The 26,201-nt window shown below is 39.8% G+C and overlaps 4 protein-coding genes across 8 annotated transcripts in view; 3 read left to right on the forward strand and 1 right to left on the reverse strand.

Annotated features, from left to right (window-relative positions):
* Nucleotides 1-338: 338 nt before the first annotated feature.
* LOC100120706 (BTB/POZ domain-containing protein 7) lies at nt 339-19,163 on the reverse strand. 3 transcript variants are annotated; one of them, XM_008210858.3, is made up of 10 exons: nt 19,026-19,163; nt 17,272-17,538; nt 14,821-15,185; nt 14,191-14,741; nt 13,957-14,120; nt 13,345-13,882; nt 13,118-13,274; nt 12,873-13,051; nt 2,628-2,855; nt 339-1,974 (listed from the first exon to the last, which is right to left on the reverse strand). In XM_008210858.3, exons 2-10 carry the CDS (start codon nt 17,517-17,519, stop codon nt 1,603-1,605), a joined length of 2,802 nt encoding a protein of 933 aa, XP_008209080.1. In that variant the 5' UTR covers nt 17,520-17,538; nt 19,026-19,163; the 3' UTR covers nt 339-1,602. The 3 variants fall into 3 exon arrangements, with proteins under 3 accessions (XP_008209080.1, XP_008209079.1, XP_008209081.1); XM_008210857.4 differs by lacking the exon at nt 19,026-19,163 and adding an exon at nt 18,060-18,980; XM_008210859.4 differs by lacking the exon at nt 19,026-19,163 and adding an exon at nt 18,060-18,681 and having other exon boundaries at nt 13,957-14,114.
* On the forward strand, nt 5,280-13,337 carry LOC107981755. The gene is made up of 4 exons (XM_016988254.3): nt 5,280-5,607; nt 10,795-11,105; nt 11,191-11,632; nt 11,715-13,337. The coding sequence occupies exons 2-4, from the start codon at nt 10,797-10,799 to the stop codon at nt 12,200-12,202; spliced, it is 1,239 nt and encodes a 412-aa protein (XP_016843743.1). The 5' UTR covers nt 5,280-5,607; nt 10,795-10,796; the 3' UTR covers nt 12,203-13,337.
* On the forward strand, nt 15,272-18,000 carry LOC103316591 (cytosolic non-specific dipeptidase-like). 2 transcript variants are annotated; one of them, XM_008210852.4, is made up of 7 exons: nt 15,272-15,483; nt 15,584-15,737; nt 15,818-16,293; nt 16,359-16,588; nt 16,654-16,858; nt 16,918-17,024; nt 17,098-18,000. In XM_008210852.4, the coding sequence occupies exons 1-7, from the start codon at nt 15,358-15,360 to the stop codon at nt 17,213-17,215; spliced, it is 1,416 nt and encodes a 471-aa protein (XP_008209074.1). In that variant the 5' UTR covers nt 15,272-15,357; the 3' UTR covers nt 17,216-18,000. The 2 variants fall into 2 exon arrangements, with proteins under 2 accessions (XP_008209074.1, XP_008209072.1); XM_008210850.4 differs by having other exon boundaries at nt 15,274-15,525.
* Nucleotides 19,164-23,101: 3,938 nt separating the features above from the next.
* LOC100120681 (A disintegrin and metalloproteinase with thrombospondin motifs 9) overlaps nt 23,102-26,201 on the forward strand; it is a 48,155-nt gene continuing 45,055 nt past the window's right edge. For both annotated transcript variants that reach the window (XR_004345014.1, XM_008210847.4), the window contains exon 1: nt 23,102-23,342. The gene's annotated coding sequence lies outside the window, so the exon portion shown is untranslated. The remainder of the gene's footprint in view (nt 23,343-26,201) is intronic.

Here is a 26,201-nt window from a genome sequence, read left to right on the forward strand (position 1 = left end):
CAATTATCAACGTTTACATTTGCACACAACTATTAATTTCTTAATATCATTGTACACCATCACACTGCATCTTTTGGCAGCAGAAAAACTATCTTTTAACTCTTAAAATTTTTTGAAACCCTTCTAGTGGAAACTGGAGATACTTTGGATTTTGCACGAAAATTCAGCAACAAGTGTTGCAGAAATATTTTTTTACATATTTACTTATAGGATTGTGGAAGATATTAAAGGACTAAGCGCGATCGATAAAATTGATCATCAAACAATAAATAAAAAATTGACTATGGTAAAAAATAGATACAAAGAAAATCACTAGCCAAAATAAAAAAAAAATATCCTTTCAGGATTCAGTCAAAAAATTTATTAATGCATTGCAAGAAACTATTTAATGCATAACGCAAATTTTTGCTAATAAAAAAAATATCATAAGATACGAGTCAAAAAACCATTTTGTAAAATTTGCAACGCGGAAAGACCACTGGGTTATTACCAATAGTATATCAGCAAAATTCTATAAACGATTATCGTTGTATCAATAAATGCATTCATACATACACACACTCACATTCACATACATATATTCGCGTGATTCAGTTATAATCGCGCAAAAATCGATATAATACACGCACACGCGCGTGTGCAACGCACGTGAACACAAGTGGCGCGCACTCTCATTGGCTACGCAAGCGAAGAGAAGTCTTGAACGCACTTGTATACCATAGTCTTTTATCCACCAAATTTAGATTCATTATAATTGTCCCGTGATATCTGAATAATTATTAATAACAATAACGTTGCTAAAAGCCCAACCATGAAAACAAATTTGCCCATAGAATAAATATTTATAGAGCTTTCAGATCTTTTCAAGGTACTCTTCATAATGGGCATATTTCTATTTTCTACTCTATTTGCTTTAGTAAATCACTCACGTTTCTGCGATATTTATAGATGACGGAAAATCAAGGATTTTCTTATAGCTCGTGAAAACGGACTACCCAGTGTTCTAAGAGATTGAATAGTTTTTAATTTTAACGTAAAAATCAAACTTTTTCTAACAATAATAAATAAAATTTCGCAATATTTGCTGCTAACAAGTTCAAGTTAAGAAAAGTTGTATTCATAACAACAGAACTCACGCGATTCAAATTTAAAATTAATCAGATCTTCCAAATATAAATTATGAAATTGACTAAATACGAGAGAAGCAAAACGACGCGCTCGCCGCCGCTTAGCCACTGGAATGCGCGTCACCCTGGTATGACAAATTACAGATTATATAGGCAGTATATACATTTCTTACACGAGAGACGAATATTTGTTCTTAACCGTTTGTTTACACTGTTCGTTTCCTCGGCTCTGTCGGCCCTCCGCTTGTACGGATAAGCGTGCTGCGCATTACAAAGAATGAAATATCAAAAAATCAAAAGTCCCAGGACGATATAACTTACAAAGTCGAGTTCCCAAGAGGCAGCACTCTAAACAAGCGCACGCAGACGCCTTGGCTGCCCTAAAAAAACTCGCTTTGATTTACCTCTATCGATAGATCATCCTCTCGTATGAATCGTCGGGGCAGTCGCGATGTCGACGACAATTCAGTTCGTCCTATATAAATCGCGGCAGACCACCGGCAGAACGGTGGTACATGTAGGGTGCGGGCGGCAGCCCGGGAAAGTGTCTTTGGCGTTGGTGCGGAAGAAGGGGACGGTGAAGCTGGCCGCCGCCTCCGGCGGAAGACGAGGCCTGTTGCTGCTGCTGCTGTTGCTGCTGCTGCTGATGATGCTGGTGCTGATGCTGCTGCTGGTGCTGATGCTGCTGTTGCTGCTGTTGTAGCAGGTGGGAAGCGCCATCACCGAGGTCGAGCTCGAGCTCCTGCTGCTCGACGAGCTGGAGGGCCCCGAAAGAGGCAGTGGCCATTGCCACGTCCGGCATTATGCCCGAGAGGTGGCCGTCGCTGCAAGAGTTGCTCTCCAGGTGCTGAAAATGCGCGTGCAAGAGATCAGAGAGGAAAGCTTCAAAAGAAACATATTCGCGAGACTTTGAGACATTGGGAATTTTATTTTCCAGGCACGTTGTGAGTGTATAGAGAGGCGAGTCTATTTTTGGAATGGCAGAAATTAGTGACATTTAAAGGCCGACTGGATCAGTGACAATGAATAGGAGAGAAACATCTTTATCGTCGAAAACGAAGGAGACTGCAAAGTTCTTTTGTAGTAAATTACTCATTGACATCGATTGTGTCTTGCTGCCTTTCCTGTACTCGCTTGTGACATGGTATTCGGCAGATCGGTTCATCGATTACATTCAACAATTGATAGTTCAATTATAAACAATCTCTTCCCAGTCACTAATTCTCTCCGTTCCAAATTTGCCAGCACCTAAATCCATTTAATCTCCCTTAAAATTGTCCCGAGCGTCTTTTCTCTCTCAATTCTCGCAAGCTGCGCACATTGTTGCGCATCAAAAGCGACGGCGGCAGTAACGAGATTCAAATAGGGATATGAGACCCAATTAAATAAGCATTCGCTCGCGCGCTGCCAGGAAGAGGGAGAGAAAGAGAGAGAGAGAGAGAGAGAGAGAGAGAGAGAGAGAGAGAGAGAGAGAGAGAGAGATGGTGCAGTGATGCATACCTCGGCGGAAAGTCTGTAGTTCTCTCCTTCGGTGACGATGGCTGGCAGCTCGTGGTGTCTGTGTGCGTAGGAGGCTGCATGTCGCGGGAAAGTCATATTACGCCCGTAACAGATAGCCGCAGAGGCGCCGAGACCACTGTTACCGCCCAGGCCCATCATGGAGCCGCAGTCCTCGTCGGCTGATACCGAATTCGCGTCCGACTCTCCCAGGCTGTAGCACGCTGCGTTCTGCAACAGAAATTATTTAATTTTATTTATTGTTTACCAGGAAATTGGAAATTTTTCATTTCGGCTCTGTAAAGATGATGTTACATTTTCTAATGTTACGGTATATATAACGGATGGCATACAGATAAAAAGTTGAAGTACTGAGAAAATCAGGTTTTTAAAACTATATCAACAATGATAAAGAAAAATGCCGACGTTTTATCGCAAGATTATGGGTTATAAAAAAAATGTTATCTTGTATGTTCGTGAAATATTTGACGTTATGGTGCGAGCTTTGATTGTAATGATTATTCATCGAACTTACATCGATGAGGAAAAAACAATGTTGGTAAACAACGCGGGAGATGGACACTTTAGTAACTGTTCATGGTTTAATAACTGTTAGAGCATGAATTTGAAAACTATTTTTTTTTTTCAAAAACTTTTTACGCCGACGTGCAATGAATGTGCTTGAGTTACGATGCAAAAATATGTCGATGCATATTTATGGGCCAATGTAAAAAATGCGTTGCGGTTATCATTCTTAAAACAATGATTAAAAATATCGATGAGTACGTGTTAATTCAAGCTTGCATAAGTGATAGTTAACTGTAAGAACTCATTTTCATCATGATTCGAGTGAAATCAAATCATCGTATAATGATGAATTTTCGAACCGATTATACACTATCACAATAATGATATGTTCCGTTGAGAATAATACGTTTTTTTCTTTAATGAATTCACCGATTTATCGAAGAAATGTATACGTCTTTCGCGTATTCAGTATAGAGCTATAAAAATATTTTAGCCGAAAAACCGGCGCTATCGCGTTCACTCCAATTATAATAGCATTTTACATAAGAACCGTTAGCTGCTCTCAAAAAAAACATTATTTTTCGCTGATAATAAACTGCATTACCATTGCGCCGATGTTTCACGCGTAGATAAAGATATTCTAATTTTTTTTAGATTTGAAAATGAACTCGTAACATCTATATTGGTATAACCATGAGGCGGAAGTGACGTGGCATTATATTTAACAAACTAATCTATTTCATGTAAGTTCGTAAATTTCTGCGAATATGTTTATTAAATCGTTGCAAAAATTTTATATCCTCGACGTTCTGGCATAGTATAAGTCGCATTGTAAGCTATATTCTTGCTTACGAAGACACTATACCGTTTTATTTTTACCCCAAACTCAATTTTCTGAACGAGCTTAAAAAGTCGCAGCAAATTCGCTTGGACTTATTTTTTCAGAGCCTTGAGACGCAATTAAAAGAGATCTGCTCTGCATTCATTAGGCTGATTGACTTGAAATTGAAGATGTGAAATTTCATACATTAGAGCAGCTGTTGAGAACAATTTTTAGAGCCATTCGCTTGGGATTCGACTGCATTGTGTCACATTTCCGCGGGAAGTTTAGAGATTCTCTTCTAACAACAATTCTTATCCCTCCAAGGCTACCGCGTCTGTCAAAATAACGCAGACTCACAAGTACATGATGTCGCGATTTATTTCATCGAAAGCTCTTGACGATCGTCTGGTCATTCACTTCGAGCTTTTGTTACTCTCGTGTAACAAGGGTCCGGTTACCTTGAACATCTGATACGCCACTTTGACGTCGTACGCAGTAACCCATAGCGCAAACTTGACATCTTGACTTTTCTTTTATCATGCACAAATTGTTTCACAAAGAGAAAATAATTAGCTTCGAGAATGCAGGGTGACGAATGAACAAAATTGAGGAGATTTCAGCCAGTTTTATTACACGTGCGGAATGTCGCAACGTTGTATGCACAAAATTGTAATTATTCAAAAATAAGATGAGAGCAGTTCTCAAGCATACGACGTTATAGCGTCAATGTACATAAATGACTTCACGAGGTTTATCAGAGAATAGCATAAATATTCCCCGGACAGATGTACGCGAAAAGTCATACGTACTAATGATCGTCGCGCAAAAAGCATTTTCCTTGCAACGTCCCTTATTTTGCGCTTCTCTATCGGGACAATTTTTACGAGCCTATATCAGCGGATAGCCGCGTCGAACGTAATAAAGTTAAGATAATAATGCCTCGATCGTCGTGAATTGATGATCGTGAATTTAAATTTAAATCACACCGCTCGAACAGTCGACCTTTTCCTGATTTACAAGTTGCTCCACATCTATCTCCAAAAAATCAAGCTGACAAGCATCTCTCGACCGATTTCTCAATCGCTATGGGGAATTAGTCCAAAAACACAGGCTTCCTATACACAAACCAGGGAAATCCCAGAGCAATCCATTTGCATAAAGGCACAACAACAAAATAGTCTCGCGCATGTATAAGGAACCAGCGAGTATCTAGCCCACCGCAGCAAGATAAGCGCAACGAAAAATCGTGAACACATCGCGAGCCAGCCGCACGCGCATGACGTAACGCACGTGGTTCCCGCTCTCCAATTCATTTTCCAAGCCCGGCAGCGCAGTCGGAGCTTCGTTCCCCGCAACAGTTAGACGCTTACGCATCGTCGGGGTAGAGCGCGAGCTCGTGAGCCAATCAGCGGCTGCAGCGGAGGGTCAAAGTCAAGCAGAGCCGAGAGTTCGTGCTGGCACCAGTAGTCGACTTCGCGACGTAGCCTCGTTCGGTCGTTCCTGCGTCGTCGTCGCCGCTCCAGTTTTAAACACTCGTGATATACAGATCGACCTGCAGCAGTAGCAGCGGATACATTACACACCAGCAGTGAATCGAGAGAGATCTTAGATTTTCAGTTTGAACAAAATTCGGTGAGTCATTTTGCTGTCAGCGCCGCAGAGGAAAACGAGGACAGCGAGTGCTTGTGTGTATCTAGAAAAGAGAGCTTATCGCTGATATGCAATAGAAAAAAGCGTGTATACATTTTTCTCGTCTGGTTTATAGGAAATTCGCGGCTGCTGGTCTTAAGGGATACGTATACTCGTTAATTGCTGGTGTTGGAAGCTTTTGCGTTTGAAAAGTTCGCGCCCAGGCGAAAGTTTTCCGCGGCGAATTGGAATTTTTTTAAAATGTTTGTGATATCCGGTAAAGATTTAAGAAGTACGGTTTTGAGCGTTGAGATGCAAGATTCGCGAATTTCAAGTCACGTTGTGCGTGACAAAAGATAAAAAGCATGTGAATCGTGTACGTTATTTTTACGAAAACAACCGTGAATTACACGATATCTATACTAATTCATGATCCACGCCATTTATTTTGAGAAATTATCCGATCGAAGTGAAGCCGGCAGTGCCAAATATAAGCCCAACAACAACATCGCGTCCTAGACACAGGAGACGTTATTGTATAGCGTAAATTATGGTAAATACCGAATGACCAGCGATGCCATAATTTTTCATTCATTAATTAGATTTGTCAACGGGAACATGCTACGACGCTCTAATAGAGTGTCCCGCTCATTCGATTAACCAAGAGTTCAATCACCACTAAATTATGTCTATCTTATTTCCGTGCTTTTTAATAGCGGCAACCATTCGCGCAATAGGCGTTTTTTCTCCCTCTATTAGAGCAGTCGTATACGCTGCATTGTGAGATGTTTGTACAATGATGCGAGAGCGACGCTTCAATAGATGTTAAGCTTGTAAAATGATTACCTACATATAGCACGCGCAGGTGCCTCACGTGCCGATTCGCTCGACGTTTACCGTCAAATCATATTTGTCTTCAGATAACGAACAAAATCAATTGAAGTACCTTTGCCTTATAAAATTATTTACAAGATTGCATCAACATTATTCGCTTAAAGTTAAAAATGATTTTTCCCTCGACAGCAATAAGAGGCGAATCGTAATTGTCTCCATGGAGGAAAGCGTCGTAAAAGCAAGGTCTAATCTACGTGTATAGACGTACGGACAGTTGGCCGGTCTTTCTTGCTCTTCCGTCGAGCCGTGTACGAACAGGCAAATTGAAAAGATGTAAAAACGGCAAAAAAATCATAGCAGCAATAACACAGCCTCGGAGTTTGATGGTTGATTTGCGCTAAATTTTAAAGGCGCGCGCAATTACACGGTTTATGATGAGGGAGTTGCGGGACAAAAAATTTCGAACACTACTATAGAACGCCGCGCGGCCATAGTATATGAGATCGCGTATAGAAAGGCCTTTTTCTGCAAAACGAAATCGGGTTCGCGGCTTTATTGTCTTTGACTCTCACTCGCGCATTTCGCGCGGAATTAGTTTTTGCAAGCTACGGTAAATACTGCGCGCACCTATATATCGCTCGTCAACCGCGCGCGCCTGTTGTTATAAACCGTTATGGATAAAGCTAAATGAAAAAAAATGCGAGATATTTTTATTTCAATCGGTTGTAGTCGTAGGTCAGCGATTCCGGGATGCCGTAATTCGTTCGAGCAATAAAAATTCTCGCACGATTTGATGTGTATATGGATTAGAGGAGGTTGGCTCAATGCAGTACATTAACGCGAGCGTCGTAAATCTGTACGATACGTTAGGTTTGTGAAATAGACGTCGATTTAAACCGACTATGAAACAGTCTATTTTTGTCTCGAATGAAACAGTGTAACTGTTTGTCAACAAATATTGACTTTGAATCGGTCTCTTTTATGTAATTGGTATGAATATGCAAGTATTTTTTTTTTTATGAACATTCCGAGGGAAAACCCATATCTCATATCGGACAACATCTACACGCGTGCTTTTCCATTTTTACCCTCTCTCCGATGAAGAAATTATTAACCGAATAACTGAATGCAGCATTAATAAATGAAATTACAATAAATAATCAATAGATTGGAAGAGAGGCAGTTATTGGTCTTCGCAAACAGTGGAAAATAACAATGAAAATTGATTTTCATTCGAACGGCGCAGTATAAAGTGGTTAGACTTCTAAAAAATAATTGCTTTACCTATATTGCAAACGCAGTAGCATACAATTTCATTAACTTGTGGAGCATTTTTAGACGTTTTTTTTTTCAAACCGCGATAGACGTGGCAACCGCTAGTCTAGCGATACGCGGAAAAGAATAGCTTATTTTATTTTTCGTATCTGACACTCAACAACGCTCGGCTAAATTTGTATTGCGAAATGAAAAAAAAATATCGAAAATTTGATGCAAACCACGCATTTGCTCGTAAATTTGTGAATCATCGATTCTGCCAAAGCATTCCAAACATTAGCAATCGCGGAATGTGTCTCGTGTGACTACGTTTACAATGAGCCGATTCCAACTCCCCGCGCGTGCACGTTCCTAGCGTTTTGAAGGCTTTACGCAATGTCAGGACGCTTGAATAAGAATTGCAGTCAATTAATCATAGTACGTTGATGAATTGACCAGAGTAACGCAGACACGGAAGCCAAAATCTTTACGTAATTCTCCTGACGTTCTGTGTATAGCTTTTCTTTGCTAAGATGAGGGGCATAAAAAAAGAAGTTCAACCAACGCTCCGCTAGATCGTTTACCTGCATGGACTCGAGAGGATGATTTTACAATTAGATGCTAATGTTAATGCGCGTCTAATAGTTGCGGTTTATCATTACCACACTATTAACGTCATTTTAAAGGTATTTGAGACGCGTTTTTACTTTTATATCAGACTTTTCGGATTATCTTCGAATTTAAAAAAACTCTTCAAATAAAGTAAAATAACTCTTCAACAATTCAACTCGGAAAAAAAATTACCCAATGCACTATAGTATAATTAGAAAACCAAGTAAAAGTAAAACTGCTCGTTTGTATCAGAGAATATTGTGCAGAATAGGTAATTAGGTGTGAAAAAAAGATTGCAGTAATGCTGAAATAACTTCAATTATTGTTCTAAGAACATTTCCGACACAGACGTAATGAAAAGTACGAGAACAAAGTACGTCTAAAGTATAACGAACTAATTAAAAATCGAAAGTTGAGATGCATCAATATAATTATGACGAGAATGATTATGAAAGCTGTTGCGCTGTGGTTCGTATAGTATGCAGTTTTAAATAGAAACTCGCATATCCTCTTAGATCATCGAGAAAAAAAATTTGCAAAGAAAATTCTTCTACGAAGTATGCTTTCGGCGCTGCCAAAATAGTGGTATTTTCGAGTCGTTACGTGAGAGAGATTGCATAAGAAAATAAGCGAAGCTAATTAATGGTTAAACATTTCTGCTCAGAAGTTCAATAAGTGAAGCGAACAAAAAAGAATTATCGGATGTCTGTGCTAACAAGAGCGCTGAAACACGCACTTATTAAATTAGAAAAAGCCATACATCAAGCAAAAGTCGATTGTTCACTCCCGTTCCGCGGGCAAGTGGAGCATGGCTCAACGGCCGACGCTGTTGCATCCGAAATAAACTTCTTGGCACGTTCGGTCTCTCCGAAGATTTGTCGTCCACGACCAAGAGCCTAGAGCTAGACGTGTATCTGTTTAGGCACTCTCGCCTTTAATTTGAGTAGCTTACGGAGTATCGAGATTGAGTTACCTGACCGCGTCGCTGTAACGCTATATATGCGATTTGTCAATATTATGCTACTTTATTGAACACACGAATCGATCAAGGATTGTAAATAATCAATAGAGCAGGTGGACTTATTGAATATTAATAGCCTTGAGATAAGCAGCTCTTGACGAGTAATTAGATAATAAATACCCAATTTATTAAGCTATTGCAAGCAGCTGAGCAGAAAGTATATGGATAATCATTTCACTCCGAATACAAGAATGAAAAAAAAACTTTTTTCGTATAAAATTATAATACGCAACGAAGGCGCTTACTTTAATTTCGAGCACTTTGCGATCATGCCATCGAAATTTAAGCACATATATCCTTATCTACAATTTAGCTGGCACAGCAGCGCGCACGATCCATCTCCGCAAAAATGCATAACGCAGGCGCAGCAAACGTCGACGTCACACGTAAGACGACACACGAAATGTCGCGCGAGGCAGAGCTCTTTGTACTTTAGACTCGATTATACCGATGCATATTGATAATATACATTTGAATAAAGACTCACGACCATACGAGCAACGTTTACACGTTGTACGACTATCCGGTGCGAGGGTCTCGCGAAATCTCGACCATTATTGAATCATTATTGTGTGGTTTGCATTTCACTGACATCGACGCCTCCGATCTTTCTTAATAGAATTGCCTTATTCATTAGGACGTTTTGTTTCATCGACGTCCGCATTTTTTCTGAAACGACTTTTTACATATGACTGAAGCGTTGTAACGAAATTTGTCGACTAATTGCAACTACGTGACGAAGAATTCCTCTTGGAACAGATGAGCTAGACGGGCATGCATTATGAAGCTTCGTTAATTCTATATTTTTTCTCATTGATCTCGTTCGATTGTATTCTTGACACTTGTGTCGATTAATCGAGTTCTGGAATCCCATTGTTACAGTTTTTCTTCGGTCTAAATTTATTGATTGCAATTGGATAAGTGAATATTTCCATCTTTCGTCGTATTCATGATTTGAAAAACCTACAATTAGTCGAGTTAAGAACAATTAATTATTGCATTATGAGTTTTTAGAGCAAATCGATTTCATATACGTCAAAGAGGTTTGATCTTTATTCGTATGTAAATCAAACCGCAAGTTTAATCACAGAATGTAGATAGCAGTTTACACGGTGTGATTTACCAATTTCTTTTTGAAGAGCAAATCGAGACTGATGAAGTGGAATTTAAAAATTGTGCTATTGAGTGGTTTTACCAGGTCAAGGAATTGATAAGCTCTATGCATACTTAGTCGGAGCACAATGATAAGTCCCATTAAATTTATAATTTGTCAAAGTTATTACTTCTGCGCATTTGAATAACCGGTTGAAAATACGAAAAAAAGTTTACACTTATTGTCAGCGCAGACGACGTGAAACTAAAATTCAAATAAAGTTTTTCATCGAAAGTTTATTTATTACATTTTCCAATTAGCATATAAATGGAACTGCTAAGATCTAGGAATAAAAACTTTGTTTACTTTTTTTCAGATATGCCAGAACTAAACGAGCCGGTGCCGCTTCAAGACCTGGAGGGTTTGCTCCAGCAGACGTTGGGCGGCCCATTATCTGTTCAGGTGACTGACTGGAAACATCTCACGGACCCCGGTGAGAACTTCGGCAGCCTCATTCTGGCCGTAAACGTAAACGTGACAAAAAATGGTAAACCGGAGACGCATCACCTAGTTTGCAAGATGCCACCTAAATCTGACTACCTACTGGACCTTTTTAATAGTCCGATGGCTTTTAAAAAAGAGATTTATTTTTATACAAAAATTGCTCCGGCTTTCCTTCAGCTTCAGGTTCGTTGTTCTACTAATACTAGTTAAATCAACTTTAATAACCACGAGAATGACTTAACTTAAATTATAATTATTTCTATCACAGATGAACAGTGGGATCACTGAGAACGAACTTATCAAACTCGTCCCACAGTTTTATGGAGGTCGTATGGGACTGGCTGGTGGTGATAAGTTCGACAGCCAAGCCTCGATCGTTCTCGAGAACCTCAACTACTCTGGCTACTCGACGAAAGACCGTATTGCAGGAATGGATCTCGAGCACATGGAGTACGGAACACGCGAACTCGCGAAACTACACGCCATTACTTGTGGTTATAGAGTCTTGAATCCAAAAGATTTCGCGGAGACGATTGCACCGGGTCTCGTGCCTGCACACAACGATGTTGCTATGCAGTGCGTCATGGAGATGATCGGCAAGGCCGTGGACAATCTGAAGAAAATGGACGATGCTAAACCACACATGGATAAAGTGTTTAAAACACTGGAATTTTGTGAGAAAACGGAAAAGGAGAACAAGCCACCAATCGGTAAGTTTACAAAATTTTCAAGGATACCACATAAAAAGGTTGAAAAATTTGATGTTCATTAAAATATTGAATATTTTTTCAGAACGCTGGTGTACCTTCGTTCACAATGATTTCTGGGTGAACAACATGATGTACCGTTACAGCAACAACAACAAAATCCTTGGCATGAAGATGGTGGACTTTCAGTTGAGCGCCTGCGACTACGGTATGAAGGATCTGATCTTTTTCCTCATTTCCAGTGCGAAAAAGGAAATCATCGATAACAATTTGAACGACCTTATCACTCTGTATTACGAAACGTTTATCGACACTCTGAAATCGCTAAAAGTCGACACTAAGGACTTTCCCAGGGAAGAGTTCGACAGACTGCTGAAAGAGTGTGCACCGCTCAAATTCCCGCAATGTATTATGATGATTCAGGTGATCAAGGCAACTCGAGGCTCTGCTCCTGACGTCAACAGCATTAAGAACTCGGAGGCCTTCCTAAGCATCGGCAAGGGTCAGCTTTACGAGGACAAGCTGCTCCACGTTTTACTAACGTTTGTAAAGAATGGATGGCTAGCCAATTAAATGCCGCGTTATTTGTCTTTTTCTTCTCGGATAAAATTGGAGCTTTATAAAAAAAAAAAAAAAGAAACGAGAGCTACTAATTGGGTCATCTCGAACATTAGTTAAGACTGAATGCGAAAAATTTGTTATTTGTGACAATTCTGTAAATATATACCTAACTTTGTTATGATTTTAATGTTAGTACATTGTAACTTATCGACAAAAAGCATACATTGTTACACGAGAAAAAAAATTAAAAAATGTTCATTTTACACGCGAATGAAAAGATAGACAAAGCTATACCTAGGAATGTAGGCTCGGTTTACAAGATTTTGTAAAAACAGATGAATGAGTTTAGCTACTTGCTCAAAAAGCTGTGCAAAAATTATGGCTGAATGAAGGTCAGCTAAATCTAAGCAGCATTAATTTTGAATTATTAGATTTCATACTGCGTAAAGAGCTGTAGCTCTGGGTATACGATAAAGTTTTGTAATTATAGATGTATAATCGTAGATTTTTCTAAAGATACCGAAATTTTATACACTAATTCATTCCAAATAGAAAATACTACAAAAGAAATGTTATGTGATATTTTAGTAATAGTATGCTAGACAAATAAACAATATGGCTATTACGATTCGCAGCCTAGATTAATGTTATAAGCTTCGAAAATTGAATTTGTATTACTCACTTCGAGAAGATCAGCCACCGCGTCGGGTAAGTTGAATTCTCTGACGACACGCAATCGCAATTGTCTGTTGATTTCATGACGCGACGATAGCGGTAAGCTGATGGCTCGTTGACAACTGGGAGATTGTCTCAGTTTTTGTTCGCGCTTCAGCATAGCTGACATAGTAGCAGAATCTGGAACTATGGACAAATCATTAAAACATTGCGATTTTGCTAGTTGACCAGGATTTTAAAGTGCGTGGTTACCTGGTAGAGCAGCTGCCAAAATATCGACTCCAGCAGCTCCCATTACCCTTGGTTTTTCGTCAACCATATACAATGTGTCAGGAATATCATGGATGTATCTTGCTCTTCTCAGCCTTACTAGTTCTGCTTCTTGAACCATTTGTTCTTCGACTAGAGCCTGTTAACAAAATTTTTAGTTGTTGAATTATATTGGTAAAAATAAATTAAGTATTATAGAGGATATTTACCTTTATTTCTTCATAATATGGCATAAAAAGACGAGGCCGCACGAATAATCCGTTTTTCTTTCCACCCCTTATCCAAGCGTTTATTCTCAAGTTCTCCCTTTCGTCGCCGATCATGTGACTCGGTGGAGTGGATACCAATCCTCTCCTAATAGCCTGCGCAAGTATTTCATTATTCGGCGGTAAAACGTGATCCATCCTGACGAGCGGCAGAAGTTCGCTAAGTATCTCGCGGAGCTCGATATCGCTGAGATCCCGTTTCTTAACGCCCTTTCTCGCGACTGAGTGAACAGTGTGGCTCAGAAGGTTCGGTTCCCTGTCCTCCATTCGTCGAACGAGTTCCTGCTCACCCCATTTCAGCACTGCCTGGAGCACTTCGAGTTCGCTAGCCTGCAAAAAGTGACTTTGCAGGACGTTCGACAGGTGCGCATGATCGAGCTGATGCAGGATCGGCGACGAGGCTACCGGCTGGAATTCCTCTCTAAGGTAATGCAGCGCTTGCCGGTGCACCCACGCCGAGCCGTGAGGTTGGCTGCCCCACCTGTTTTCAATTTCATAAGAGACGTGAGCATATGACCTAAATTTCGCTGCGGTATAAATAAAAGAGTAGCTTACTTGAGAACCGTCGGAAGAGAGTCTAACGTGAGCCATTCCAAAATGAGATCTTCACAGCCTTGTGAAAGAATATCTAACTCGAGAAATCGACCTATTTGATATAATTCCATGGCTTCCTCTAATGGACTAGGTCGCATTCGACCCGTATGTGTTAACGCCTGAACCTTGAAAAGTCCATTAAATATCAATGCCTCACAATAATAATGCAGAAATAAAGACAGGAGTAGACATTACCTCGCTTAGACTGCCAGCGCTGTTCCCGCAGCCGCTGCCCCGGAGTATGAGCGAGAGGTCAACCGTATCGAGATAGACGGCGTGCAGTAGCACGTGGGCATATCGCTTGGGTATAACCGACTCATCTAGGACTATCCGCGTGGGTATGTGCAGCGCGCGCTCCGTATGGTCCTCGCCAGATCTCGTTCGCCTTTGGATGAGATTGCGGAAGAAGGGCGAGCGAGCCGAGAGTATGGCCTTGTGGCAGGGCAGCTCCAGCTTTGGCCTGAAGCCGTATTCGCTACTGCCGCTGTCCGGTCTTTGGTAATCGCTGTCCGAGGTGAAGACGAGGGCTGCGTCCGCGTAATTTCCCGTGTCTAACAGGTAGCGCAAGTCGTGCTCCAGAGGATTGGGATTGCCGAACTCCTCGCCGAGCCGGCGCAGTAGGCCCGCATCGAGGGAGCCATCGTGCGGGCACACGTCACCCGTGTACAGGTAGCGCAGTAGACCCGAGAACATCGACACCTCGATGTTGTGGCTCCGTAACTCCAAGCATATGCGAGCCCCGTATCCTGAAATTACATTAAATCGATTATTAGCTGTTTTTCATGCAAAATATTGGCTTCATTAACTACTATATTATATACTAACCCGGACAACCAGCGAGTAAGTCTCTGAAGTATGGACATCGCGCCGAAAGAAGCGCCCGGTGTACGGGAAAGCAGGCGCCCCTGTAGACGAGATCGACGTCTGTGCAGTACTTGTAGTCATAGAGTGTCGAGAGGTCCTGCTTGAAGGTGGCGGCGGGTGGCCTGGCCAGCTCCGCTTGCACGTGCAGGTCCTTGAGGGCAGCTAACGCTTCGTATTCCTCCAGCAAGGCGCTCGCTTCCAAAGGACTCCAGCTTGAGACAAGCTCGCGAATTATGCGGCCATGGTCACAGGCCTTTGACGAGCGCCGTCGCCTTATGAACTTCTTTCGCAGCGTTGCAAATCCCGTTACGCGCTTTTTTCTCTCCCTGAAAATGAACATTGTTGGCTTAGACTGTTTGTTTAAAGTGAAGTTGGCCATGTCAGGTTTTGTTAAAAAATTATCACTTGAAGTTAAGCAGTAATACTTTCGATGACAAAGCTGCAAGATATTTTTTTACAGATATTTCTTAGAATTTGATTGACTGTTACTAGGTAACAATGCTCAACTTAGAAGATGATGATCGAATAGCACCCAAAACTAAAATTCCAGAATTATTCAACTTGATAGATAAAAATAAAAAAGCTCTTCTAGATGATTTGAGAGATGCTGTGTCAATACCATCGGTATCAACTGATCCAACTCATTTCAGCGATGTGCTGAAAATGGTAATGTTTGTATCCCATACTAGAAATAATAACTAATGCTTAAATATAAAAATTGTAGCTAAATTTTTGTGCTGAAAAATTGGAAGTTCTGGGAGCCTCAGTAGATGTGATTGATGGAAATAATGAAGCAAACTCAAACCTTCCACCAGTTTTATTTGCAGATTTGTTTGTTGATGAGGAATACAAAACAATATGTGTTTATGGAAATATTGGTAAATATATAATTACATAATTAGAGAAGTAAACTAATTTCCACATCCTCATCAACAGTCATGTAATTAACATTTTGCAGACACTTTGTCACCAGCACTAACACAGAGTGATAAGCGTCCACCTTTTGAATTGACTGAGGAGCTTGGGAGACTATATGGATGCGGTATCTCAGATAACAAAGCCCCTTTACTCTGTTGGTTCAATGCTCTCAAGATTTACAAGATGTCTAAAAACGTAATTCCAGTAAACATGAAATTCGTGATCGAAGCCACATCAGAATTGTATAGTCAAAGTTTATTCAATGCTATGCAAAAGAAACGTGAATTTTTTAATAACGTTGAATACATTTGTTTAACAATTGATAAAATGGTGAATGAAATGCCTTGTTTGAAATATGGTTATCGAGGTCTTTGTCACTTTGCATTAAAAGTGAGCTGTGGCAATAAAAGAGTACACAGTGGTACGTACGGTGGAGCTTTTAATCAACCTCTCATGGATGCAGTTAATGTAATTGGGTCTCTTGTAGACAAACAAGGAAAAGTTGCTATCTCTGAAGTAAGTATGTAGATCATTCAGAAATTATTGAGAACAGTTTATTAAATTTAAATGATCATTTTCAGTTTATAAAAGATGTCAAATCAATCACAGAAGTTGATTATGATCATTGCAAAAAAGAACCTTTCTGTGTTGAAACTCTAAAAAAAGAAACTGGTGTAATGTACCTTGAGCACAAGGAAATACCATCAAGAATAATGATGCACAAAACACGTTTACCTAGTTTCACTGTCAATGCATTTCATATAATATCAGCTGCTGCAGATAAAGATGACTGTGCTTCAATACCCAATAAGTAAATATTTAAGTTCAAATAAGTATCAAAATATATAAAAAAATCGCAAAATTTTGCTATACTAGGATTAAGGCAAGATTCTCAGTCCGCTTGGTGCCCAATCAAACTGCGGATAGAACATTTCAGCAATTTAAAAGATATATTGATGAAATATGGCACCATTATAAAAGTGCAAATGATTATGATCTGAAAATGACGCTTGGATTTGATCCTTGGCAAGAAGATCCTTCATCTGAACACTATGATGCTGCTGCTAGAGCAATCAAAACTGTACGACTTAAAGAATTGAATCTTCTATTTTACAATCTCTAATATTGTTACCATTTCAGGTTTACAAAGTATGTCCTTCCTATATATCTGAAGGTAGCACAATGCCTGCTGTTTCAATTTTCAACACAATGTGTCCATCAAGTAACATTATAGTAATGCCTATAAGGTACTCTTATTTCTTGTCATATTATTTAATTCAAATTATGTTGTCACACTAGTCAAAATCAATTATTTTACAGTGGTCATAAGGATGGTCATCATACAAAAGATGAATCTATATCAATTTTGAACTACATTCAGGGGGTAAAATTATCAATAGCTTACATGTGTGAAATTCATGAAATAAACTACAAGTAGATGAATTACTTGAAGTGTATTAGATAAAGTATGGATATAACAAGAGAATTGCTTACCGAACAATAATACTCAGTGGATCAGGATTGCCAGAGGCTGAAAGCCTGGCTGCCTGCACCGAGTCTCCTCCGACGGGCGCAAGGCTCGAAGAGGCTGATGCTCCCATTCTATGGGTCATGCGTGAATCATCGCCCTGTCCTCTTCCTGTGAACCAGCAACCACCACTGCTGCTGTCGCCTTCCCCACCAGCTCCACTTTCGCCACTGCGCTGCAGTGCACACGGGATCAGGGCCCGGAATACGTTCATCGCTTACCCAGACACCAGCCTGAAAGTGATTTGCTTGTAAAAAAACTAATTCTTGCTATGGAGTGAAGTAACAACCAAATGCAGGGCTTTGTTAACTATTTTTATCATAGGCATAAAAAATTTAATGATGTTTCTGGCCTTGGCAACTTGGCAAGTGCTGGAGAAGCACAAGAGTTTTTAAATAGGAAAAGTTTAACGTCCATATTTGTTTGTACTCCACTGCTATTTTTCATTAAAAAAAAGATTTGAATTTTTTGCACACAAAAGAGTAAACAAACGACTGCATGTTGGACTGCAACAAAAGCCAATCAACAATACTGAGGACAGAAATTGCAGCCTTGAACAGTCCCTGTGCACTAAGTTTTCAGTGCTTTTAAAACTGGTTCAAGTGCAAGAGAGCTAGGTGCATGAGGAAAGCAATTCGCGTCACAATTGTAGGTGTGCATCGCGAAAATCAATCAAAACGCGAGCCAAACAAAACTATATATCGATTCACAAACATAGAGAAGACAAGACGAAGAAACGTATATTATTCTTTACATGATAGATTCCGCACTCGCTGCCTCCTCCGCATCGCACAACACATCGATATGCACATAACGAGGTCTCTCGGATATATATTCACGATTTCGTAAAGCAGCAGTCCACTCCTCTTTCTCTCTCTCTCTCTCTCTCTCTCTCTCTCTCTCTCTCTCACTCTCGCTGATGTCTATCCAGCCATCGGCACCATAACACGGAGCTTTGATCGCGCGAACGTCATAGATCCTCGGAAGCCCATCGAACTGCAGCACCAGCACACTCGTCGTCACTCGTTGCACACGGGAGCGAGAGACTTCCTCGCGATGCGCGCACTAGGTACTTGGAAACACTGATATACGCGTCAACGACGTGTTGTAATATATGCCTAGGCTCGTCCAACAGTAGTTTCCTGCCTGCTCGTGGCTTGTTTTGGAACGTCGCTCTCGCCTTGCTGATGCGTCCCCCTTATACATTCGAGTTGCACTAATTGGCTGTCAGCTGAAGCAGCAGCGGCCCACGGAGCAGTAGCCAGCTGTTCGTGCTCGCTCCTCGGGCCTGGACATATCTCCCTCTGGCACACACACTCGTCGAAGACGCGGCGCACGCGGGCCTCGAAAACTCGATCGACCTACATAGAAAAAAAGAAGCCTCCACCGAGAGAGAGTAGGTAGTAGGTAGGTATATAGTCGCGCCCGCGGTCGCTAGTCGCTCCCTCGCGCGCGCACTCTCCGTCTCACTCGCGCTCTCTCTCTCTCTCTCTCTCGATCGACAGCTACATAGATATATAGCTGGCCTGCTTTTTCTCGGTCAGAGTCGCGCGCGCGACAACACTATAAGCCTCTCTGCATGTATCTATATATACATGTATAGGTATATAGGTATGTATTATATATCGGAAAAAAGTCGGGCTCGGCCCCGCGCAGATCGTGACGCTCGCGGACGCGGGGGCGGGACACTGTTCGGGCTGGCTTAGCGAGACTGCGTTACCTGGGTCCGTCCTGCGCATATTCCCGAGAGTTCATTACGTCCGCTGAGGCGACTGGGCCCCTTTGCTTTCCTCGAAATACTCGTCGCACAATACACCGGCGGCCATGTTTACATTCGAATGCACCCTAGGGATACACTAGGAGATGGCTCTCTCTCTCTCTCTCTCGCTTGCTTTCGCTCGAGTCGCGGGTTATGCTCTCTCGTATAAGGTCCGTTCAGAGTAGAGGGGGGTGGTTACATGACGCGAGCTACGCTCGCGGTCCAAATTCTTCATCGCGAATTTTACCCGCTTCAGGATGTAAAGCTTGTCTATTTTTTTCGCGTGATGAATGATCAATTAAAATTCTCGTAAGTCCGTGAGAAATCCTCATCCGACATGGCTCTTCGAATATCGCGGGCTAGTTGACGTAGCTTAATTCGCTCAACGCCGAATAAACCTTATATCTAAGCTGCAAGTCTGTATGGGTGCAAGTACGTGTTGTATCTGTGGGCACGGATGACCTCGATAAAAATCCTATCTCTCTTCCTCCTCCGCCGACTTTTCTCATTTGCAGAATTGTCTCCCCCCGAATCGACACTCTCTGCTCATAACACTGCAACAGCTCCTGGGATGAGATGCAAAACACTTTTGTCGACTTTATGCGAAGTCTGATTATTTTGCAAAATTATCATAATCTTATATGGCCGTTTCAATTGGTTAAAATGAAGAAACGTATATTTATCATTACTGCTCTTACGAATAATATATTATCTGACATTTAACATTGAGAAACAGTAAACTACGTTGAATATAAATATATTCAAAGATTTTCTCAATAATATAAAACGTTTTTTGCGTAAATCGATATTTAATTAATCGCCCAGTTGTTATTTAATACGCAGGCATGATTTTAATGACACGGGCATTGTATTAAATGCTTATTACCAGTCAATATTTGATGGCCATTCAAAAAATAGAGGTAAACACTTGCAACGACTACGTAAGCCAAATTGACTTTACTTTCTCTTCCAATTCAAAGTTATTCCAGCGCTAAACGCATTAGTTAATGAAATGTACGATTTCAGTAAGATTCTAAATCAAAAAATCTCTACAAATCAATCAGTTTTCACGGAGTAGCCATGGTTTTCCGTAAATAGACTTGATCATCATATTGACTCGCGTATTCGCATGTTCCTCCGGTGGTGCCCAGCAACATCATCTTTTTTCCGAGGCTCTGCGCAGTCTGCTCGAGATCCATAAGAGTATCATCGTTTTTCGACAGTTTGACAAGATCCAAAGTATTATTCAAAGCTCGAAAATGTTCGCTCTGAGCAGGACCGTAGCTCCGAGGATTGCGAGCGCAACGGCTCAGCAAACTCGAAATTACAACATCGTTTCCAAGCCAAGAGTGCGAGTTTCTTTCGCGGTAAGGATTTCTATTTCATTTTACGTCTTATTTTGCTTAGGGTTTTCGAGTCTTACGTAATCGAGACAATTTACGTCGATTTTTAATAAAAAATTCTCTTGGTCATCAAAGAAATCGCGAACTATCGCTTAGTTTATTACGAATATAGAGTAATGTTTAAGTAACTACACAGAGCTCCGGTATAGTGTTGCAAAAAGTTAGGTTATGTCTCTCTTCAAGCAAAATTATTTATTTTTTTAGTTTTAGAAAACTGTTGCTTTATAATGTAAACTTTTTATTTGTTTATCTTTGTTTCTTTGAAGTAGATTTTCAACATTACTAAAAAATTGTTTAATCAGTGTAGCTCGTAAATTTATCATAGCTCACAGCTTCCTTAATAAGCTTTTATCTAAGATTCATTAACTGACAGTAGAATAGATTTGATAAAAAAGTATCAGAATAAAAATTAGTTATTAAAGAGAAAATTGTTATTTTATTCAACACAATCTTTCCTACAAAATATTCAGATTAAATTTATTTTCAACAGGAAAAATGCGCACATGGAATCTATATAACTGTGGTAACATTCACTATCCCTGTATGGTGCGCAAAAAATCTTAATGGCTGGCGTTTGTCTAGAGGAGAATAGACTTTGCAATAATATTTAGTATACAATAATATAAAATCTTTTTGAATCTGTAGATTATTAGATAAGAGGAACTTTAATTTAATGTGCAAGGCATCTATTTTTGTTTTGTAGCCTTAAAAGGCTTCTAAAATTCATACTGCACTAAAAGTTTTATTTTGTTATGAGATTTAAAGAAAAATTAAATAAATAATCTGTCTGTAAATTACACATCATTGACTTCAAAGCTAGTAACTTCATCATTCGAACATAACATTATACTTTCTTACCATATCTTTGAAAGTCTTGACCATTTATTTGAAACTTCACACTGACAACTCTTTATGTTTCACGCATTTGCAAAACTGAGTAATTCTGCAGAGGTGCAAATCTTATCCATATCTGACACGTACTATCTGTACATTTTGCTGCCAATGATAAGAGATAAGGGATTTTGCTATCATTTCACTACGTCCAATTTGATGCAACTCCTTTCATTGCGTTACCTCAGTGCTAAATTGAATAGATATATCTTGTTACATAAAAGTTTAGTTTGCTTCTTAAACCAGATATTTATTTAAAAATGATTTCTGGTAAAGGAATGAACATTTTAAAAATGAACAATCGTGTTCTCTTAAAACATATTGATATCAAAACTCTCACACAAATAGCCAGTAAACCTCGTGTACGTGTAAGCTTTCCTGTAAGTACAATTTGCAAAATATGGTTGAAAATTGCACTTTTTGAAATCCTAACTGAAACAGTACAATCTGAATATCACACAGAAGTGTTACCCTTATTAAATTCATGACAAAAATCAATTTGACAAGATTGTTATGGATATGAAATTAGTTCATTAATTTAGAAAAACATGAGAATAATAATGTAACCTTTTAATTTCAGGTGACCCAACTTATAGTCCATCAAACATAAAATATATTTAATAACCTTAGCAATGAAATTTTTAACAGCTTGATAAACCTTTCCCATTTTATTATTTTACCACATGCGTTCTATATTATTTTTTGTTTGACCATCATAATTGATATTATTATTTACAGCAGTAAATAATCATTAACCTGTTTTAGTTTGACTTCTACATTCATTCGTAAATTTTGCCAGAAGCATTTCACACGCAGTGAAAGAATCACAACTATACAACATTGCAAATTTATTTTTTGATTTTTTGTTCCCTTTTATTTTTGTTTGTAAATAATTGCTTTCAATTTTTATATAACTAATTCGAGCTTCTATCTGTTACAGGAAAAGGTAATTCACGGAATTTTCTTGGGTAGCATTCCCTTGTTATGCCCATTTTATCTGTCAAGCAAATTCGGCCAATGGACACAAGAACAAAAGGATGATGAATAATTCAATCTTGAAGCAAAATGTTCATAGTACAATTGGAGTCATGTTGAAGAATCTTCTGTTTATATACTGAATATTTACTGTAAAACATTAAATTATTGTTCCATAAATAATTTTGGTTTTTGATTTCGTACAAGTCACTATCGGTCAGGCCTTTATAGAACAGAGGCATTGAATTATTACGTTAAACACGTAATAAATTAATAAAAATATCTTTAATTTAGTCACATTCTTCGTGGATTTGTCATTATTTTTATACCTTTACATCAATATAATTTAAACTGTATTTCTGTATAGTAATATACACTTCAGAGATTATCATCAGTCGATATTATAGACGCCCACAATATCGATCCAAGTAAACTTGGTTTCCAACAATACTTACTGCGTGATATTTAAATTATTTTATTTCAAATTTATGAAATATAAATGTGTAGAGAAAATACTTATATTGCAAATTTTGTTTCCAAAAAAGTAATCTAGGTATATATTTTCATACGCATTATTTTTATGTATACATGCATATATACATAATGCAATCAGTAATAAAAATTTAGGCATGAATTTTTAGCAGAAGTTCGGTGATTTGGTCGCTAATATTTTATACCTATCTTATAATTTTTTTTTCGTCGCTCACGCTAAAAAGTAGTTGCATTTATGCCCGTCAAACGCTTTCGGTGGCGCGAATTCTGTTTATTTCACACAAAAACGCGTTTGCGGCAACGGCTTTGTGTTCTACTAAAACATCACCGACAGGACGAGACGACGGTCAGTTTCGCTTTTTTGTTTGTTAATAAAGTGTGCAGTACAGTAAGATAAAGCGATCGTACAGTCGTATGCTGACATCAATTTTACAAACTGCCCAACGTCTTAGTTTGGCCGGAGAAAAGGGTCGGACGAGAATGGACATTCCGAGAAAGAAAATGCAGTTTCTGAGAGGTTAGTGCTAATTGTATACACGATGTTATTTATTTCTCCACTATTGAAATTAGACAAAGGGAAGTAAACAACTGAGACACTTTTTTTTTCGACAATAGATCGTAGCATGTTTAGAGGTTATATTACTGTGGTAAAAAGTCATGCAATGCAAGCAAGTAAAATATCTCAAGTATAGATATTATGTGAAACGACTCGTTAGATGTTTCGAACATCAATGTGAAACGGTTTATGCAATAAAAAGCTCTGGGAAAATTAATTACCCATTGAAATAATGAACATCAGTCAATTCATATTCAGCACTTGTATGCAACATCAATCACATGGCAGAAAAAAAAAATTGCTCAATGTAATCGTAGCACCCATCTACATAAAATATTCAAAAATCGCAACGGCACACCACGACGAGAACACAGCCAGCTATTCTTCATTACATCCCATGATCCGAAAATTAATTGCCGCGTTCACCTTATAAAAGTCATCTCTAAGATAACCGAGAGCGCATAATTAAATTCAAGGAATTATTTTCTTCATAGCGGCGAGTGTTCGTTTATACTCGTCGAGATCAAAAGTTGTTCCTTTAACTCGAGCAATCATCCGTTTTGACTGGAGATAACGATCGACCTGCTCTCTGCTCTCGTGAAAATCCAGATCCAACTCGACAGTCGTGTCGGCCGGCAAACAACCTCCTTGCGGCGGCGGCGGCGGCGAGTATCAACGGCTCGTTTGATTTGAGACTTGGCACACGAGTATAACTTTTTTTTGCGCTTCTCGCGCGCGCGCGCGCGCGTGTGTGTGTGTGTGTGTGTGTACTTTATAATCGTGTTCCGCGCGCTCTCGAGAGAAAATTTAATTGGATTACATTATTCGGCTCTGGTTGCAGTTTACGATTCTGTATTCGATATGCCACCTGCTTCGCGTACACACTTCGCGGTCGTGCAATACTTATGGGGGATATGCGTGAGTATGTGTATTCGGTTACGCCGTGATTGATGAGACGAATAATTTCGAGATTATCTCTCGATACGCCGTGTAACCGATTCGGATCAAAATATTGTTCGAGAGGAGTTTGAAAAAAAAGAAGAATTTTAAATTAACGTCCATCAGTGTCGGTTTTATGTGGACTAGTATTAATTTGTCTCCGTTGCTGAAAATATGTATAACTCCTCCGATAGAAATCATTTTACACGAGGAATACATAGCCGAAGTATCAGTTGATCATGTTTATGTATCGTCGTCTGTATATAGCGCAGCCAGCTGAACAATTAATTACTCTTTATCAATTTAACCCTTAACATGATGATATATCATGAGGACTATAAATAGCCCCCGCGAGTATGCGAGAGTACGTATGTAGTAATGAATAATAATTTCAATTAAAATCCATACGGTTATTAACTAGCGTTATCAATCATCTGTATACTTAAGCAATTTGCAGATCGATGCAATTGAATTTCACTTCGATCAATCAGATATAATAACTGCAGAGCTAAGAAACTCGTGTCTTTCTAAAAACGTCCGCTCACGTAATGCTTTCATCACATAATTAGGTAAATGCGTAATAACTCTCAGAAACACACCATAGGTTGCAGTATAGGGTATGGCTTTGCATAGTCGCTACGCTGCACAGAAACAAAAGCTATGTGGTTATGTAGAGTCGCTCACTGCAGGATTGAAAAATCTTTCTCTCGATATGCAAATATCCAATTGGCCAATCAACGAATAAGAGACCCACTGCGTGACTCGCGATATCGGCTCTTCCTCTGCGCGCCGCCCCGCGCCGATGAAATGCAAATAGTCCATAAAATTACGGCTGGCGATAAGTGCGCCGCACGACGACGACGATAGAGAGGTGTGTGTGTGTGCTTCGGGCTTAACGTGCGGACGTGTTCCGCTATTTTACAATGCAAGTGTACATGATAAATTTTTCGCTTTTCGTTTAACATATATATTCACATAATAATTCAGCCGGCGCATATCACGCGCACACTTCGCTGTAAACGATTACCAACTCATCAGCGCGTCATTCGCCGCAAGTATAAACCTTTCCGCGAAGCAAAACGCGCGCTGTCGTCCGTAATATACGCAACTCGGTGAAAAAGTGTCCATTCGAAACCGACATAATCTCACGAAGCTGTATATGTATATACGTATACGTATAATGTACACGTCGCCGCTTCGGGGAAAATAGGTATACACTCGAGTGAGAGAGAGAGAGAGAGAGAGTCGGCTCCTCTTTCGCGGCAACCAGTTTTCCAGCGGCGGGTAATTGCAACAGCGCTGCAGCCTATATAGACGAGGCGAAAAAGAGGAAGCGGACGGATGACTGATGACGGAAGCTCTTACCGAAAAACTGCCGCCGCTGAAACCTGTTTGCCCTTCGATCATCTCGTCTCGAGCGCTTATAATAGAGTGTATAGTATACTTATGCGCGTCCGATGCATCAGGAGGACACTGTGTCGAAGACCTCATTGCGGGGGCGATTCCCACGAAGGAATTTCTCGCTCTGCAGCGCTTCGGCTCTTTTTTCATCGCGTCGGACATCTCCTCGCGGAGGCTCATTTTTTTCGCGCATACTTGCGCCGGGCGTCGGCTTTATAAATCGTAGCGCTCGAGCTGATTGCTAAATTAAAGAGCAGTTATATATATATATATATATATATATATATATATATATATATATATATATATACACACGATGAATCCGCGAGTGGACATAGGTATACAGTCGAGGTATTTATTAGATTACATCGATTAATCGGTCGTTTCCGCAGCTTTCCTTTTTGTTTATCGCGATGATACACTCTGTGTGCATTGTGCGAAGGTACAGTTTAATCGGAGCATAAACGTTGCGGTACAACT

Source organism: Nasonia vitripennis, chromosome 5, assembly GCF_009193385.2.
Source record: "Nasonia vitripennis strain AsymCx chromosome 5, Nvit_psr_1.1, whole genome shotgun sequence".
Lineage (NCBI taxonomy): Eukaryota > Metazoa > Arthropoda > Insecta > Hymenoptera > Pteromalidae > Nasonia > Nasonia vitripennis.